This window comes from Talpa europaea (genome assembly GCF_964194135.1).
Source record: "Talpa europaea genome assembly, chromosome: 6".
In the NCBI taxonomy this organism is placed as follows: domain Eukaryota; kingdom Metazoa; phylum Chordata; class Mammalia; order Eulipotyphla; family Talpidae; genus Talpa; species Talpa europaea.
The window spans coordinates 98796552-98813665 of NC_140072.1; the positions used below are offsets into that span (position 1 = coordinate 98796552).

At 42.4% G+C, this 17114-nt stretch overlaps 1 protein-coding gene across 1 annotated transcript in view; it reads right to left on the reverse strand.

The window, feature by feature from the left end:
- Positions 1-14309: 14309 nt before the first annotated feature.
- The window catches only part of TNFSF11 (TNF superfamily member 11), a gene marked incomplete at both ends in the record, with an annotated part of 31500 nt that continues 28695 nt past the window's right edge, over positions 14310-17114 (reverse strand). The window contains one exon of the mRNA XM_084235315.1: positions 14310-14731. Within this exon, the coding sequence (XP_084091441.1) occupies positions 14310-14731 (422 nt within the window). The remainder of the gene's footprint in view (positions 14732-17114) is intronic.

Consider the following 17114-nt stretch of genomic DNA (forward strand, 5'->3'; position numbering starts at 1 on the left):
GGTCAGTAAAGTGACAGACTGGGGCACCGTGGCAGAGGCCAAGGGACAGATTTCAGGAGGAAAGCTTGCAAAAATGAGGTTAATGCCAGTAGATGTTTTTGCGCTTTATCTGTTGGCATTGAAAGATGAGGTAAGGCTTTGGGACAAGTGAATGACATGACAGTAATGGTGTTTTAGAGAATTGTCCTGCCAAGTGTTATGAAGGAGGATTGGGAGCAATGCAGAGGCTGGAACTGGGGAGGGAGAGCAGACTGGGACTCAGCCACATCAACTTGCTGACACAAAATTGGCCGCTGATCAGCTGAAACTTATTTTTCATTCATCTTAATGGCCAATTTCTACAGTCATTGGGGCCAGTTTTGCAGTTCATCTGAAGCAGTTGTCAATTCAGCTAGGAACCCAAAATAGTTATTGATACCAGGTTTTAAGCAGCCAAACAAGTTTCAAAGAAATTGTCTTCAATAGGACCCATCAAATTAGGAAGGACTTCCATTGAAGAGTCGAAAGATTTTATCTCTGGATCTTCAGTGTCTTGTTTAGAGCAGGAAATTTAAGAGGAATTTAAGGAAATGTATGCATGCTGGAAATCCCACTGCAAAGCATTAGTATAAGCCAAGTCAACGCAATGGGAAGGGTCAGATGAAGGTCACACAGCTGTGAGTGGAACAGAACTACAAGGAGTTTTGAGCAGGGTAGTCTCCCCGTTTGATTGTGTTCTGTATACAAAAGTGGCATAAAAGTCTTATCAGTGTGGTGAGTATGGTTTTCCATAAATTAAGTAAGTAGTGCCCTGTTCTCATTTGACTGACAATAGTTTTGGGAGTTGCAAACTTACTCTTTTCACCACCACTGGAAATCTCTGAAGGGTACTGGCTGAACCTGGGCAGGTTATGCTCATTATTGCCCATCATTTCTGAAGGGTGGCAACTTTTCAAGTCCAAGTGAACAGATATCCCTGTCTCTGTCAAGGGATCTGTAATGGAGCATCAACAAACAGCTCCAAATTCAAAACACAGGAATGGTCTCTTGAGATGCTCGGTGTCTGCTCTGTGTGTGGGGGGAAGTGTCTTCACAGCCCGCTCTCCACACTCCATGACTGCGGTATCAGAGGCTAGGCCACGTAGAGTACTGCAGGTTTGGGTAGGAAAAAAAAAAAAAAAAAAAAGACAGCCCGAGGGTTTTGCACCAGGAATTAGACATCCCTGACTGCATATGACATAATTTGCTTAGCCTACAACCCAAGATCTAAACTAGTTACAGGACCCCATCCAGTTACAAGGAAGTAGAGAGGCGTAATCTGGCCAGATATTGGAGAGAACTGAGTATAAATGAGGACTAGTTGCTACCACCCCTTCCAAAAGTAGAAGCAGTTGAACTTTTGAGTCAATGACTGGAAGATAGAGGGTGCAGAAGTAGGAAGATAATTGTGTGGATGGCTTTGGGAAAGCTTTCCCTGATCCTTAGCCAGTGTTCTGAAGGGATAGTCCTTGTCTTCCTTTGAATATTGTTGTATCCAAATGGTTGTTTTGCAACCTTCCCAGGCCGGGTAGTTTCACTGCTGGTTCTGTTGTAGAGCAACCCTGATACAAAACGGGGTGCCTGACTGTGGGTCCTCACCCGTGCGCTTAAAAGGACTTATCAATGCTCTACTGCAGGCACACGTGAAAGGTTAATAAAAGGTTTATTTACAAGGGAAGGGGAAATGAGGAAATGTACAGCTCAGGGAGAAAAGTGGGAGACAAAGTTTTAAATGAGTCCTACCCGATCCGCCGATCAGGAATCCCCAAAATGGTGCTCTGAGAGCTGGCTGCAAGCCAGGAGCCCTGAAGCCAGGAGGCGAGCGATCGCGAGAGACCCCAAGGCCCACGTGTTTGGTTTTTATATCCAACCTGGCTGCCCAACTGCACCTTCAGGTCCCAGCCACCCTCCCTTTGGTGGTGATGGGATTTGTCTTTCCCAATGTCTTGATGGCTTTAGTCTGGAGTAGGGGTGGGGTCCACAAAACCTGGATGGGATTAACTCAGGACATCATTTCCCCCTAACAGTTCTAGTGATTTGAAGGAGACTCTTGAAGCTTTTAGCATCATTTTTACAGGTTTTAATGGTAGGCAGGGGAAAGAAGCCAGCAGGGAGACAGCAACTTGGGCCCCCTGTGACTCTCTATATGCTCTTTTTCCTGGGCTTTCTCAGGTATTCTCTCATGGTTTCTTCCTTTCATAGCCATTTTGCCATAGCATCTCTGAGTAAACGCTCTGATAGGCCTGACCGCTAAACACAGGTGTGAACACTTGCATATGTGCACACCGTTCTCAGGTGTCCAGTCAGGCACGCATGCCCCACACCCATGCACCCTCTACATTAACAAGATCAAGGCCACATGTGATAGCCACACAGGCCAATGGTATAAAATCCTGACCAACTTCATTTACCCTACAGACATCCAGAACCTTTGTGACTATTTTGTCGACATCTAGAGAGTGAAGCCAACACATGAAGGTGAACAGATTAGACAATAAGAAGCAAATCTGGAGCCCTGAATAGCATCCATAATCTGACTGTGGAAGTTCTTATTCATGAAGACAAATTTCCTAATTTCCTCATTGTTTAAGCTATGTGAGTTCAGGAATTGTTGGTTTTAAAAAAATCACTAAGATGCATCCCCACATGCACATGGACATACAAGCAATACCCCAGAAAATATCTTCAGTAGCCCATGCGCCTGAAATGCTTTTCCTTAGCGAGCCTTTCTTTTCTTTAGGGAATGGTCTTTCTGCTATAATGCACATATCCCTAGGACAGCCCCTTAAATCTTTTTGTCTTTCTAAAATTGGCTTAAATTTTTTTCATTATTTTCTTAAGTCCTTGCAAAGTGCTAGACTAGACTGAAGATGTTAGGTTAAGGCCCGATAGATGAAGGTGGCCTTTAAAGACTTGCTTTATTTTTTAATAAGAGAATTATCTAGACCACCATCCTCTTGGTCTTCCTTCATTTTCACCGGGAGGCTCACCAGCGTTCTAGTCAGTTCTACCAGCTCAGCTAAGAAAGGAAAGCCGAGAAGTGCTAAGAAGGTGAAGAGGAAGAAGAATTTGGCCCTGAGACTAATTCATTACTACCTCGAAGGCATTTTCACTTTGTCTACAAGAAAGAGATTGCTCCTGTGATTAAAGTGCATTCCATTCTACCTCTCCCCTTCTCTTGAAAGAGATAAGCTCAGTCTCTAGAAACCAAAGTTCAACAGGAGAAAAATCACTTGAAATTTCAAATCAAAGTAGAATTAATTTGAAGATTTGGGTCAACCTAGAGACCAGAGCATAAATTGACCCCACTGACCCCTAAGATCTTCCTCAGAAATGACTGCTGGTTTGAAGATGGCCCCAAAAGAGAGAGGAGATGGAGTGAGAAGAAGCTTTGAGAAACCTGCTAGTTGCCGATCAGGTCAAATTGTTTACCTGGACTGACTCATGCAAGGAATAATGACATTTTCAATTGCTGTTACATATCCTAACCTGTTTTTGTAGCTGCCCCCAGTCCTACTCACATAATAATCACTTGACAAGTAGCTTTTCAACCCAGAACCCCTAAGAATTTACTATTAGATGACAGACCCACTCCTCAAATCCTGACCTGTACCCCTATTCAGTCTGAAGTAGCCAGGTGTTATTCCCCCCAAGTCCTTTTCCTAAATAGCCCCCCTCCATTTGTTTTCCAAATTCCATCTGCCTTAGAGCTCAGCTAAAGCTTAGTTGCTAAAGCTCCAGACTCTGCTGTGTCTGAAAAAGCCAAGTTTCAGAGAAAAGTTTAGAAACATTTTTTTCTTTTGTGTTCTTGAGCCATTTATAGGGCTAGCAACCAGGCACAGAAAGAGCAGGGCGCCCTGCTCTGCTAGGAGGCTAGCAGACTTCCCAGCCCCCAGCAAATCGGGACCCTTTTCTCTTCGGGGTCTCTCTGGCATCACCATCCTCTGTGTGACGCCGCCTTATAGCCTCAGCCTCCAGGCTCAGGTGTTCCCGCTTACGCATGCCCACACCATACTCCAGGTGTCATCAGGCACAGGTACCTTGCGCCCAAGCTCCCAAGCTCCTCCTGCATTAGCATAATTAAGGCTGCAGGTGGTAGCAACAGAGACCAGACCAGCGGCATAAAAACCTGACCAATCTTCATTTACCCTACACCATTTAACCTCAGTTACCCTGGAGGGTTGTGGGACGCATGTATTGTCATCTTTTTAAAAGTTTCTGGGGTGATACTAATATGCAGTTGTGCTTGGGCAGGCTTCTTCACAGAGGCTGACCGGTCCCCATAATGAACTCCAAGGGCTTCTGTCCCTGAATGTCTTCATTAAAGCACATTCAGTATCCTTGCACACAAAGTATCCTTGACTGATACAAGTGTGGAGGGCACTGACACCTCCTTCCTTCTCCCTGGGACTAGCAACCACACCACTAGAGTCACCCCTCCATCTCCATGGTTTCTGTTTGTCCTGATTCCAGGTGTTTCTGCCGATATTACTTTGAAGAGCATGAAACTGTAACCTAGACATCCCACCCCAGTTTAATTCTTTTTCCCCCCCAGTTTAATCTAATATGCATTTGGGTTAAAAACCCCGATGTACTGGAAAGAAAACTAAGGTGGGTGATATGCCTGGTTTGGGCCAGAGGTGAACTTCTCAGAACATCCAAAATGCGACTCAGTGCTGCCTCTTACAGTCTCCTTCTCTGTCCTTCATATGTATCATAATTTTCTTTTTCTCCTGAACAAATTTTGAACAGATATTTTAAAATATAGTTTAATGTGGACTACATTGATAGACCAGGATATTAAATAAGGCATTCCTTCCAGAGACACCAGTGACTGCGGAAATCTCCATAAGCCCTGCATAAAAATAAGATTTTGTCATATACAGCTTTAAAAAATAAAGGCTAGGGCCTCCCCTGGTGGCGCAGCAGTTGAGCACTGGGCCGCGAAGCTTCCTGCAGCCTCTGCAGTGACAGTTCGATCCCTGGCTGCCGACGAGGGTCCCACATGGCGCAACAGACCTCTCCTGCCGCCCGCTGCTCCCCTCAGCAGTGTACTTCGACTGTCTGCCTGTTCTGCTCCCCGCTCTGGCTCTGGTGAATTCTCTCACCCTCCCGCACTTCTGACTGTACCCAGTGCTTGTATAAATAAATAAATCTTTAAAAAAATAAAGGCTAAAGATATCAATTTTAACCATGCATAATGAATGACAAAGGATTTTATTATAAAACATAAATGGCAAATATTTTTTCTATCTATATTTGCTTATTTCCCTTACTTTTTTCAGCTTTTGCTCCTAGAAAATCAGAATTTTTACTGTAGTGTAGGCCAGAAGCTTATATCCCTCTGTCTTGGATTACAGATACCTTGCAAACTTTGCAACTTACATGTTGGTCTCCTCAGTCAAAATCTGAACTAAGGCTTACAGAACAACTCCTAGGTCTGGAAACAGCAAAGTTCCTGATTTAAAGGAAAGCCTATACAACAACCAACACTTACACCACAAATAACAATGTCCAGCTGACTTGAACAATCCAGTAAAAAACAAAAACACAAAATCTAAAACTCTCCTTTCTAGACAACATTACCACTTTCATGCAGCGGCTCCAGGAAACCAGACATTTCTATGAAATTGGCCTTGTCTGTCAGGCTTGCTTCGATGCTGAGGGCAAAAACAAGTCATCTTCAAATAATTAACTCGGTGCCTCTTTGGTATGTTTTAGGCATTCAGGAAAATACTCTCCTTTGAAACTGTCTTCTTCATCTTGTTTAGTAAAATCATGGTTAGAAACAAGTGTCAGGTGGGATAGAGAGAACATTGGCGGCTCAGCCTGATTTCTGCTGGCTTTTGAGCAAGTCAAAGACTGTAAACAGTAAGAGGCATCACATGGGAGAGAGGCCCAGTGCCCCTTTCTAAAATCTGGCTCCTCACTTCTGCTGATGCACTTTCCTCAAGCCCCAGGGTATTCTGTTGCATAAGCACACAGGCCTAGATTTCTTTAGCGCCAAAAGCTGCAGTGTCATTTTTCTAGTGAAAGATCAGCTTTAATGCTTTTCATTATTAAATTCAATGGCAGTGTTACCACACTCAGGGAAATTTTGAAAAGAGGAAAGCATCCATAATCCCATCTCCCAAATGAGCCATATTCCTATATTTGCCTCCTGCCCCTGGGATCAGTCTCCATGCATTCCCATTTTTACAAAGTCACACAACTGGTGATTTTGTGTCATTCTGTATTTTACTTATTAATTGTTTTCCCCATCTCAGTCCCTTCTCTGTGGCTTCTCTGTTCCTGTCTGGAAGCCTTTGCTTCCAAATGTAGGATATCGGGGTGACTAGATCCATTATTCACTAGAATTTTGAAATATCACTTGTAGGATTGAATGCCCACAGCCTAGACCCTAAGGATGTGAGCTTTTTTAGGAAACAGGTCATTGCAGACATAATCAAGGATTTGGGGATGCCATCCTTCTGAATTATCCACATGGCCCTAAATCCAATGGCAAATGTTTTTAAGCAGAGTGGAGAAGACACAGAGAAAAGAGGGAGGCAGAGGCAGAGGCAGAGGTAGAAGTAGAGATCAGGGCCAAGTTGTCCTGAGATCTTCAGGAACTGGCAGGAGCTGGAAGAGGCAAGGCGCCTCCGTCAGAGTGAGTGTGGCCCCACTGAGGCCTTGATGTGAGGCTCTGACTTCAGCTCTGTCAGAGAGGAAGTTTCTGCTTTTCACAACACCACACTGGTGGTATTTGTTACAACAGCTCCGGAATGCCAATGCAGAGGGTAGGCCCGCTTTTGGGGCTTCAGGCTCAGACCTGCATAGCAGCTTCCTGACTCCCTGCAGGGAGTCTGTCTGTCTGTCACGTCCCTTCTGCCAGGAGCTCATGGTCACTTGGTGTTTCTCCCCACCTTGGGGCTCCCTTGTATGTTGGGAGAGGAGCTACTCCCAATGCCCCCAGACAGCTGGGTATGGTCCCCTTCTGGAGATCATGCTAGTCTTTTTCCAGACCTTGAATTCCAGCTTGAGACCCTGGACACACACTAAAATCACATCCCTGAACTGATATGGAGTCTCAGTCAAAAACTGCACTCCTGTTTCATCCCTGCTCCCCTGCCCACTGCTTCTGCACTTTTGACCTGGGCCTGAACTTGAATGGCACCGGCCTTTTGTATTATGAACCACCTGCATGGGTGATGCTGCAGAACAGGAGGAGATGAAGGTACTCCTGGCCTGGTGTTCATCTGCTGCTCTTTTGTGTCTTTCCCCTGCTGTTGTAAATAATGTCGCTCCAACCTGAGACTAAATAAACTCCATTTCCTCTCCCCTGTTTCATGACTTGCTTCCTCACTTAGATATTTTTGATGTTTTATTTGCTATTTGTGTTTCCTTGTTATTTGTGTTTCCCTAGAGATATGCATATAGACTTTGCTCCTTTTATCTATTAGGACCCAGGATATTTTCCTTCTAACTTTGAATAAGCTACATTAAACTTAACCAATTCCACAGCACAGGAACTCCAGAGAGGAGTCAAGGACAGCCCCACAAAGGAGGGGGAGGACCACCCGACCTCACAGCCAGGCTTTCCTCTGTTTCTGTTTCTGCTGCATCTCACAGTGTTTGGGCAAACACTGCCCTTCTACTGCTCCCTGCAGAAATGTATTATCAATCAACTCGCGAGGATGCTGGTAACTTACCGGAGATTTCAGAGTCATAGGTATGGGTCTCTCCTCTCCGCCACCTTGCCTGCTTTGCCATCACTCACGTGACCACCCTGCACACCCCGTGCATCAGGTAGGAGACCTTGTTAAATGCCAGCCCTGCATGTCTCTCTGGGAAAAACTCCATCAAGCTAGGCCACCTTCCTCCATAATCTGGGATTTGGGGAGAGTAACATTTTCCCCATCTTTTCCATGTTTATTAGAGAGATGAACTCTTTTAAATCAGTTCCTCTTGACTCCTAATTCTGAACAATACCACATTCATTATGAGAAGGAAGAAACAAGTACAAACCATGGTCACAGCTGTCAGCAAAGCAGGGGCCTGGGTGAAGGGTGGGGGGCAGGGTTGGAGGTGGATGGGGCTAGACCTCACAGAGAGGGCAGGTGCCAAAGACTCTTATTTTAATCTCAAAATAATCTCCTGGAAATATGCTGTCAACACAAACACATCATAGTTATTCACATTGAAATATGAGTTCACTCCTATTTCAGTGAAAATAAGCATTCACCGGGTTTTTGAGTTGTAAGTTTCAACAGCACATTGCTTCTAATTCTCTCATGGCATTATTGTTATTCCAATTCATTTATGTTTTGGATTTTAGATATTTTATTTCCTCCTTGGACTCTAAGTCCCTTAATATCTGTACTGAGTTGCGGTGCCCAAAAATTCATGTCTACCCAGAACCTGCAAGAGTGACCTTATTTGGAAAGAGGATTCTTGCAAATGTAATCAAGGTTGCACTGGATAAGGGTAGGTACTAAATGCAATGATGGGTGCCTGTGTAAGGAAGGGAAGATTTGGAGGCACAGAAACACACAGAGAAGAAGGCCCATGTGGTGAGATACAGGGAAGAGGGTCATGTGACAACAGAGGCACAGATTCAAATGATGCAGCTACAAGTAGAGAACACCAAGATCACAGAGAAGAGGCAAGGACACCTTCCCTCACAGCCTGCAGAGAGCGTGTGCCCCACTAACATCTTGATTTTGGACTTCTGGCCTCCACAACTGTTAAAATTCAGTTGTTTTAAGCTATCCTGTTTACGCTAGTTGATACCTAAGCAATCTTCAGAAATTAGTACAATATCTAGCTGGTATCTCCCACGTGCAGAGCACAGTACAACAATTTATCCAATAATGTCATTTTGTTCAACATCATTTCATTATAATGTTGAGGAGAGAGAAAATATCCCAGCCAACATTTTACAACACAAGTTATTCAAGGACCTTCTTTTGTTACAGTTATTGCACTTACCACAGATTCTTAAGACCTACCCATGATAATAAGTGAGGACTGACTGTACTTTGTTCACTTCAATCTGTGCAAAACAATGTGAGAAAATGAGGACAAATTTTGGACTAAATAGACCTGGAGGTTAATGATATAGCAAATGGGAGGGGAGGACAATAATGGTGGCTTCTATTTGTTGCAGCCCTTCTACTTGCCAATCCTCACAACTCTTCAAAACAGACAGCAGGAGGCCTGCTTCACCTGGTGCCACCTACCCAAGGTTGCCAGGCAGCAGAGTTCAGATTCCAACACTGGTCTGGCTGATGCCCAAATTTGCAGTCTCCCATCCATAGATGTTAACAATCTCATGAGGAGCTTTTGTTGCATTAACCTGAGGTTGTTAAGATCAGGCTTTTGAGGAAATTGCTTTTGCAGAATCCATAGGAGAAGGAAGAAAATGGTTCGTGCCCAACAGTGTGACATCCATGACTTTAGGACCCCCCAAGGGAGATTGAAAGAGCTATCATTATTTGTAGGAGAAATTAGTGTCTGTGAAACCAGCTCTGATCCCCAAGTTCTTAGCTTTGGATGCTACTGGTAGAATAAGAACTTTTAACTCATTCTTTTGCCAATAGAAAGGAACACTTGGAATTTTCAAAACAGAAGATTCTACAAGATTTCTCTACAGATATTGTAAGTCAGTAGCAATATGAATAAATTGTTATAACTAAACTACATGTGTTAATATCAAAGAGTTAGCACTACCAATAAGCAGAATGCTTGCCAAGATGTAACAACAAGGCCTGTAAAGAAAATCAGTGAAACAGAGGAGAAGGGGGAGAGCGAGGAAAATGATTAAGAATAGAATTTCTAGGGCCTCCCTGGTGGCGCAGCAGTTGAGTGCTGGGTTGTGAAGCTGCCTGCAGCCTCCACAGAGCTGGTTCGCTGCCAGGTAAGGGTCCCACATGGCACACAGACCCCTCCTGCCGCCCGCTGCTCCCCTCAGCAGTGTACTTCATCTGTCTGCCTGTTCTGCTCCCTGCTCTGGCTCTGGTGAATTCTCTCACCTTCCCGCGCTTCTGACTGTACCCAGTGCTTGTATAAATAAATAATAAATAAATCTTTAAAAAAAAAAAGAATAGAACTTCTAAATTATAAGACTAGAAGAGTAGACCTATCATAAAAGTGTTATTAATCAAAAGGATACATTTCTGTTTTATAGGTAAAATCTAATACTGTGTACAAATTTTTTATTGTAAAAAGTGACACAAGCCTAAATCATAATAATGTGAATCAATAACTAATTAGCATTTAAAAATGCAGCTATAGGGAAACATATTTCAATTTCATAGAAGGAAGCTAAGGAATTGATTAACAAAGCTAAAAGTGAGAAGAGCACACGCTTGACATGGTCAGAATGACTCCTTAGGCTCAAGGGGGATTTCAAAGTTCAAGTTCAAAGGCGGATCCTCAAATAGTACAATATAACCCGGTGCCACCACCCCAAACTAAATCAATAATTAGACAGGAAAAGAAAGAATGCGACTTGAGGTGTTGGGTTACCATCTAGGTCACTGGGGAAATAGGTCATCATCTCAGTTTTTTTCTAGAATGTCCTGTTGGAGATGAAAAAAGCTGGAGAAAAGGGGAGAAAGCAATTTTACTAGGAATCGCTCAATTGTAGAGTTTTAGAAAGAGGCAAGGGTGCATGAATCCAGTATAGTTGTGAAAGCTGACTTGAGAAGACAAATGACTTAAATGCTGGATGCTTTCCTTCCTTCAGATTTGGCATGTGTTGGCAGAAGTTTGAAATGAGATACTTAAAATGAAAAAAACAACTCACTTTGCTATAGCATCCGGTATGTGCTGGTCTCCTGACGCAATTTTGTTATTCCTCAACACTTTCACTTAGCTGTTTGCTGAGGGCTGACAGGATTCATTCCATGTCAATAAGATACAGCAGCCTCCTTACTCCTGTGCATCACCAGAGGAATTAAATGATCCTCTCAGGTATGAGCCAAGGATGGGGGAGAAGAGGAAAAGGAAAAGGAAGGGATTAAAATACTTACAAAGAAGTGGAAAAGGGAATGAATGAATGAAAAGAAAAAGCAGGAATTAAAAAGTAACCTATGAGAAAAAAGAGATGTTGGTGATACAAGGCAGCAAGGGGCAGTAAAACTGGCCAAGGACACTGCTCAAATAGTTTGCCAGTCACCCTCTGAGTCCTTCACCACACGGCCATTTAACTCACCCAGAGCAGTGTCCGGTGCTTTAAATTCCTAAACACAAACATTCCCAAAATGGCATCTTCCCACTGCTGATGACACGGAGCATGCGACAGCAGACTACAGGCTACGTTCCAACTCACGAAGACAGCAGAAGACACAACAGGAGATGCTCACTGGAGCTGCCAAGATGCCCCAGCACAGTACCAGAAAAGCAATACTCAAAACAGCAGCTGCAGCAGCAGAATGACCCAACAAACAGCCGCACTCACACAGCTCAGCGAGATATCTGTATCCCGGGCTTCACCTTCCCTGCCAGGCTGTATCAGCTGCAAAACCCAGAACAGTTTGAGAAGCTCAACTACTTTCAAAGACTCCAAACTTTTCCTCTCTGAGGTTGGCTGCTGGAGGCCTCTCCAAATCCTTTGGAGGCTCACAACAGCCTTCTGGAAGATCAGTGTGGTGGGGGCAGGAATGGCTGACTCTGGAATCCCTGAAGAGCCAAAAATGCTGAAATACTGAAAGCTGAGTCCTACATGCTAGGGATGCTTCTGCAATCCCTTGCAATTTCTTATCAGAGTCTCCACACCCAAGGATACTTTGTTCACATTTCCCTGGGGTATCCATCCTCACCAGCACCCCCCTCCAGGGGGTGCCACCTATAACAGTCTTTGGCTTCAGCCACAAGTTACATTGGATCCTGTCATGTTAACCTCCTGGTCTGGCTGGGGACACCATTTACTGTCTCACTAGGTCTTGCGTTTTTCCCATCCCAAGACCTGGCAATTTAGCTCATTTTTGAGAGTTTGCACACTAGTTGCCTCTAAGTTAAAAATAATAATGGATATTCTATGTCCACTTTAGAAACCTTTCAATCCACTTCCCATCCAGACTGATTTCATTCCCAGGCTTCGTGTGATCCCCAGATCAGGTTCCTGAGCCTTTCCGCTCCCACAAGGCTCTTCATGGTCATATACAGCATGACCTACAAGCTTACCACACTCTCACTAGCTGGTTCCTCACTAGGCTGGAAACTCCTCAAGGACAGGAAGCGTGCCATAGTCACCAGAGTACCCAGTACAGTGCCTAGCACATCATTGGTACTCAGTGAATAATGTGGGACAAGCAAACACACAAATCTATGTTATTTACTTTTAGAAATGAGAGCATCATATTTTAGGAGCCAGGGCAACAATAATTTGTTGTTACTCACTACTACAAGATTTTGTGTCAATGTAGGAATTCTCCAGCTACTTACCAAAATAAATTTTCTCCCAAAACCAAGGCTCAGCATTTGGGATATGCACTGAAGTCATCTTTTGTACCAACCTACCTTAAATTTACTGGTAGTTTTAAAACAAAAGGTGTATTTTGGTTAATGATTGAGTTCCCCCATCATCTCTCTGCTATTTAAAATTTATGATTTCTTCTTTGTAACATCTGCTATTTCTCTCCTGTCCTGTCACAATCATGAAGAAACATGTACCTACAAGTGGCAAGTTCTTAAATTATGGCTTCCTGCACCTGACCGGGCTGCTCGTTTTCTCCCTCAAGTGAATAACCAACCTGGGTGAGGAAGCACTCCCATACAAGTTTCCATGAGGTCAAGTGTTCAGTCCACTGCTAATCCTTCTTCACTGTGGGAAGGTAGAAAATGCCCAGGGGTTCCTCTCCGTCAAATGGTTATTCTGTAGGACATTGCGAATTTGTGCAAAACATTGTAGTTTCCCCTGATATAAGCATAACAAACTTCTTTTTTGAGCGAGGAAGCCTCTATTTTCCTATCTCTCTACATTCTTGCATACAAACCTGATGCAAATGATTTTTTAAATTCCAAGGTTCATTAATTTAATTGAATCTATACTTAATTTTTAATTAAATCTGCATTTTTCAGTAACCTTTGGAAAGATGGAGCCACATTACCATATTGGGGAGAACAGGATCACAGAGCAAGACAGAGCAGACATAAAAGAGAGGCACAAAATCACAAGGCAGGTTTTCTTATAAATTTATTTCCGTACCAAAAAAATAACATTCAAAGGCAATGTTTTTATTGTACAGTATAAAATAACTTCCACTAAATTAAAAATGGGGTTTCATTTTTTGCTGATAAGCTGCTGATCATTTCTCCATTTAAAAAATTTATAATTTGCAGCTCTTGTAGAAAAAAACACCTGTTCAATAATTATAGAAATACTCTTGACAGATTTCAGTAGACCATTATGTATCTTTTTTGTCAATGTCAGCTTTCTAAAGTCAATTAGATTCTAAATTTGAAAGGCACCTGATGGTCAACATCCTACTTACTATTCAAGGCATCTATTTTAATTTTTTTGCAAAGAACTTGACAAGTCTGAAAAATCTATTAAGTTAAAAGGAATGAAGAAATATAATACAGTTGGTATTAGCAAACAACATTTTTTTTCCTTAGCTGCAAGTTTTCCCCAGGGGATTTACAAAGTGCACCAGTTAAATATGTCTGTACATTTAAAACATTAAATATGTCTACAGCAAGACATTTTTAAATATTTTGAAACAAATACTATAGCACAAATATAATTTACAATACTTTGCACAGAAAACATTACACCTGAAATATAACTTTAGATATTATATAAAAATACATATATTTTCTCTCATTAGAAAAGTATCTATTTGCAGGTTCCAGCATGATGTAACAATTCAAAAGAACTTAACCATCACACGATCATCCATTTGCAATTAGATGATGCCTTCTCCATTTCAGCGACACATAACCACGGGCCAGATCTAGAGAACTAAACCCTTCCCACAGCCCAAATGTAGTTTTCTGTGAAGGCAATCATAATTGCTCCAACCTGGTTTAATTCTAGGAATTCATTACAAAATTTAAAAACCATTGTGTAAGAAAGCCTTTAGACTTGTCACACAGCTTGAGTTCAACACCTCCTTTGGCTATGGATACACTTGCTCTCTACAGAGTCAAAAGCATGGATAGAGTCTCCATGAATTGTACCATGTGGGTCATAGCTCTTAGTAGTCTCACACACCTATATACATACATCCTTCTGGGTTGTTGTTTTTTTTTTAAGTTTCCCGTACATGTTAGGAAATATGTGATAACACTCCAGAAAATGGAACTCAATCTATATCTCGAACTTTAAAAGCCCCAAAATAGGTTGCATCTTGATCTGGATCCAGTAGTGAAGGGTTGGATACCTCGATGCTTATTTCCTCACCAGACCGTAGCTTAAAAAATCCTCCAACATTTATGGAGTAAAAATGGAACTCAGAATTCCCTGACCAGTATTTGGTGCTTCCTCCTTTCATCAAGGTATGAGAACTGGGGATTTTGATGCTGGTCTTCGTGACATACACCATGAGTTGAAGATACTCTGTAGCTAAGTCTCCTGAAGTTTCATGATGTCGAAAGCAAATGTTGGCATACAGGTAATAAAAGCCATCTTGGTTGACAATTAGTTTTCCATTGCTGAAAGTCATGTTGGAGATCTTGGCCCAACCTCGATCATGGTACCAAGAAGACAGACTCACTTTATGGGTACCTAAAGAGAGGAGAGGCACATGGTTTTAAAATCAACCCTTTTATGAGATGGACACCCCATAATTCTATGAGGTTGAAGAAAAATATAGCACAAGAGTCTGTCCCAACAGGAGAAATACATTAACATGTACTTAGTGCCCCTTTGAGATATCTGAGAGAATACAGGAATGAAATCTCATTTTTCCTGCCCAGAAGGAACCTGGAGTACACTATTCCACTAGGGAAAGGTGCAGGTAATTGCTGTGGGAATCCAAAAGAAGGAGATTGTTTCACCCCAGTAGAATCAGCAATGCCTTTGTTGAGTTGCCACTAAGTCTGAGAACTTAAAGGAGGAATAGCACTCACCAACAGAAGCACAGAGGTCATTCAGGTTTGAAGGAAGAGAAACAGCCAAAGACAACTGTGGAGCAAAAGCAAGAAACAAGAAGACAACCTCCAGACTCCACATGGCTCTATCTTTTCTAACTCATGGACAGGGGTAGAAAAAGACGGATTAAAACAACTTTGACCAAAGGGTCAAGCTCAAACTCTATTTTCATCATTATTTTTCCCTGCTCTAAATACCTCAAATGCTTTTGAGATGTATACAACTGAAAAGCTGCCCCCAGGGAAGATCACGAAGAAAACTTTCTTGGCTTTGCAAGCCTCAATTTCACAACTTCACACAATCCTTTGTGACCAAAGCATCATAAATTCTCCACTGATTGACCAAAATTCTCCTTTAACCTCTTCTCAGAGCTAAAATATGACAACTTATCCTCATGCTATTATTTGTGGAGTAATAAAAGTTTCTTTAAAATCTTCTATATCAATAATGTGTCCAATGCTTTCAATATTTCAGGTCTTTAGTCTGTTCTCTCATACCTTTAAAAGTTGGAAACCTCTCACTGATAAACCCAACTAATGAGCATTCACATTTATGTGGCCACCTATTGTCCAACTAGTAAAAGGTGTAAACTATTGGAGGGAAAATTATTATATTGTAGAAAGTCCACAAATACATTTTTTTCCTTCAGGAGATTTTACAAATACTTAAATGCTAAGTTAAAGCTATCATCTATTAGGATTTCAGCAAGGCAAAAGAGAGGAGTTTCAGACTGGCATTGGAATTCATTCCTATAGGTGGGGAGAAGCTATTGGCTACCTGTCTCCAAAATAATCAGCCCACAAGACTTAGAATTGAAGTAGGTTCCAAAGATCCAGCCTAGGAAGTCCTTGGAAGATCACTGTAGAATTAGAAACCAACACTGGCTACCTTCCCCAACTGCCTGAATCCTAGGGAAGCTTGGACACTTCATCTCTCTCTGGAGAGGGACAAAAAGAAAAATGCTCTTCTGTCTCTGGAGGGCCACAGGTCAGCTGTGATAAAGTCCAAGAACCTAATATCAGGTTGTTCAAAGAGCCATCTAGGTGGCGGAGTAAGTGGAAAAAAAAATTTAGAAGGGGCCAGGCTATAGTGAAGCAACCTACCATTAGGCCAACCTGTGAAGGCCAAGAATGTAATGGTTCCAATTCCTCTGTCCAGGGACAGTGTATTTTCTGAACACCCCATTTGATCCACAGAGGGGCACTAGAGCAAGCCACCACTTGCACTGCCGCCTCCAGGACCCACCACAGAACATGTCGTTGGAAGTCCTACCTCAGGCCACCCCAGATTAAATAAAGCATCCCAAATGCAAATATCATCTTGTGATATTGAGACCAGATGGGAGTACCTGCTATTCATCACACCCTCATGAATACTAGCAAAGTAATTCTTCCAGACTGGTAAACAAGTTACCTCACTGATTAACAAAGCTACCACAATTCAAGATGTTTCTTTTTTCTCTCCTTCTTACCCAATTCCTTCATTCAATCCTTTAGTCAGCCAATTATTTGTCATATAGCTTACCTTTTATGAGATTGCTAACATAAGGTACAGAATGACTAAGGTGAAGTCTACCTTCTCAATGGGACGGATCAGCTAGTGCTAGACCAAGGGCTCCGTGATAAAGCATGGAAAGGCAAGGAAGGAATAGGCAAGAGAGAAGATAGGAAACTTAACCCACTGTTAGGTGAAGTCAAGTGAAAGGAGTGTCCTTATTTCCTACTAAGCATATCTCCACTTCCGTCTATTCATTCATCTACTCTCTGATTCATTCAGCTGATCATTTGACAAATATCTGTGTGGTGCTTTCCATGTATATTCACTCTGCCCTCAACTAGGAATCATATCACAGCAGTGTACCCACACCGGTCTTAGCATCATAAAAACAGGTTTATAAAATAAAAAGAAAAATAACATTTTATTTCTGCTTGTCATGTAGCACGGGATTGAAATTCAGATAAAGCGGCAGCCAAGTAAACACAGCAGAAATTCACGGAGATTGGGGGAGCTCAGCTTA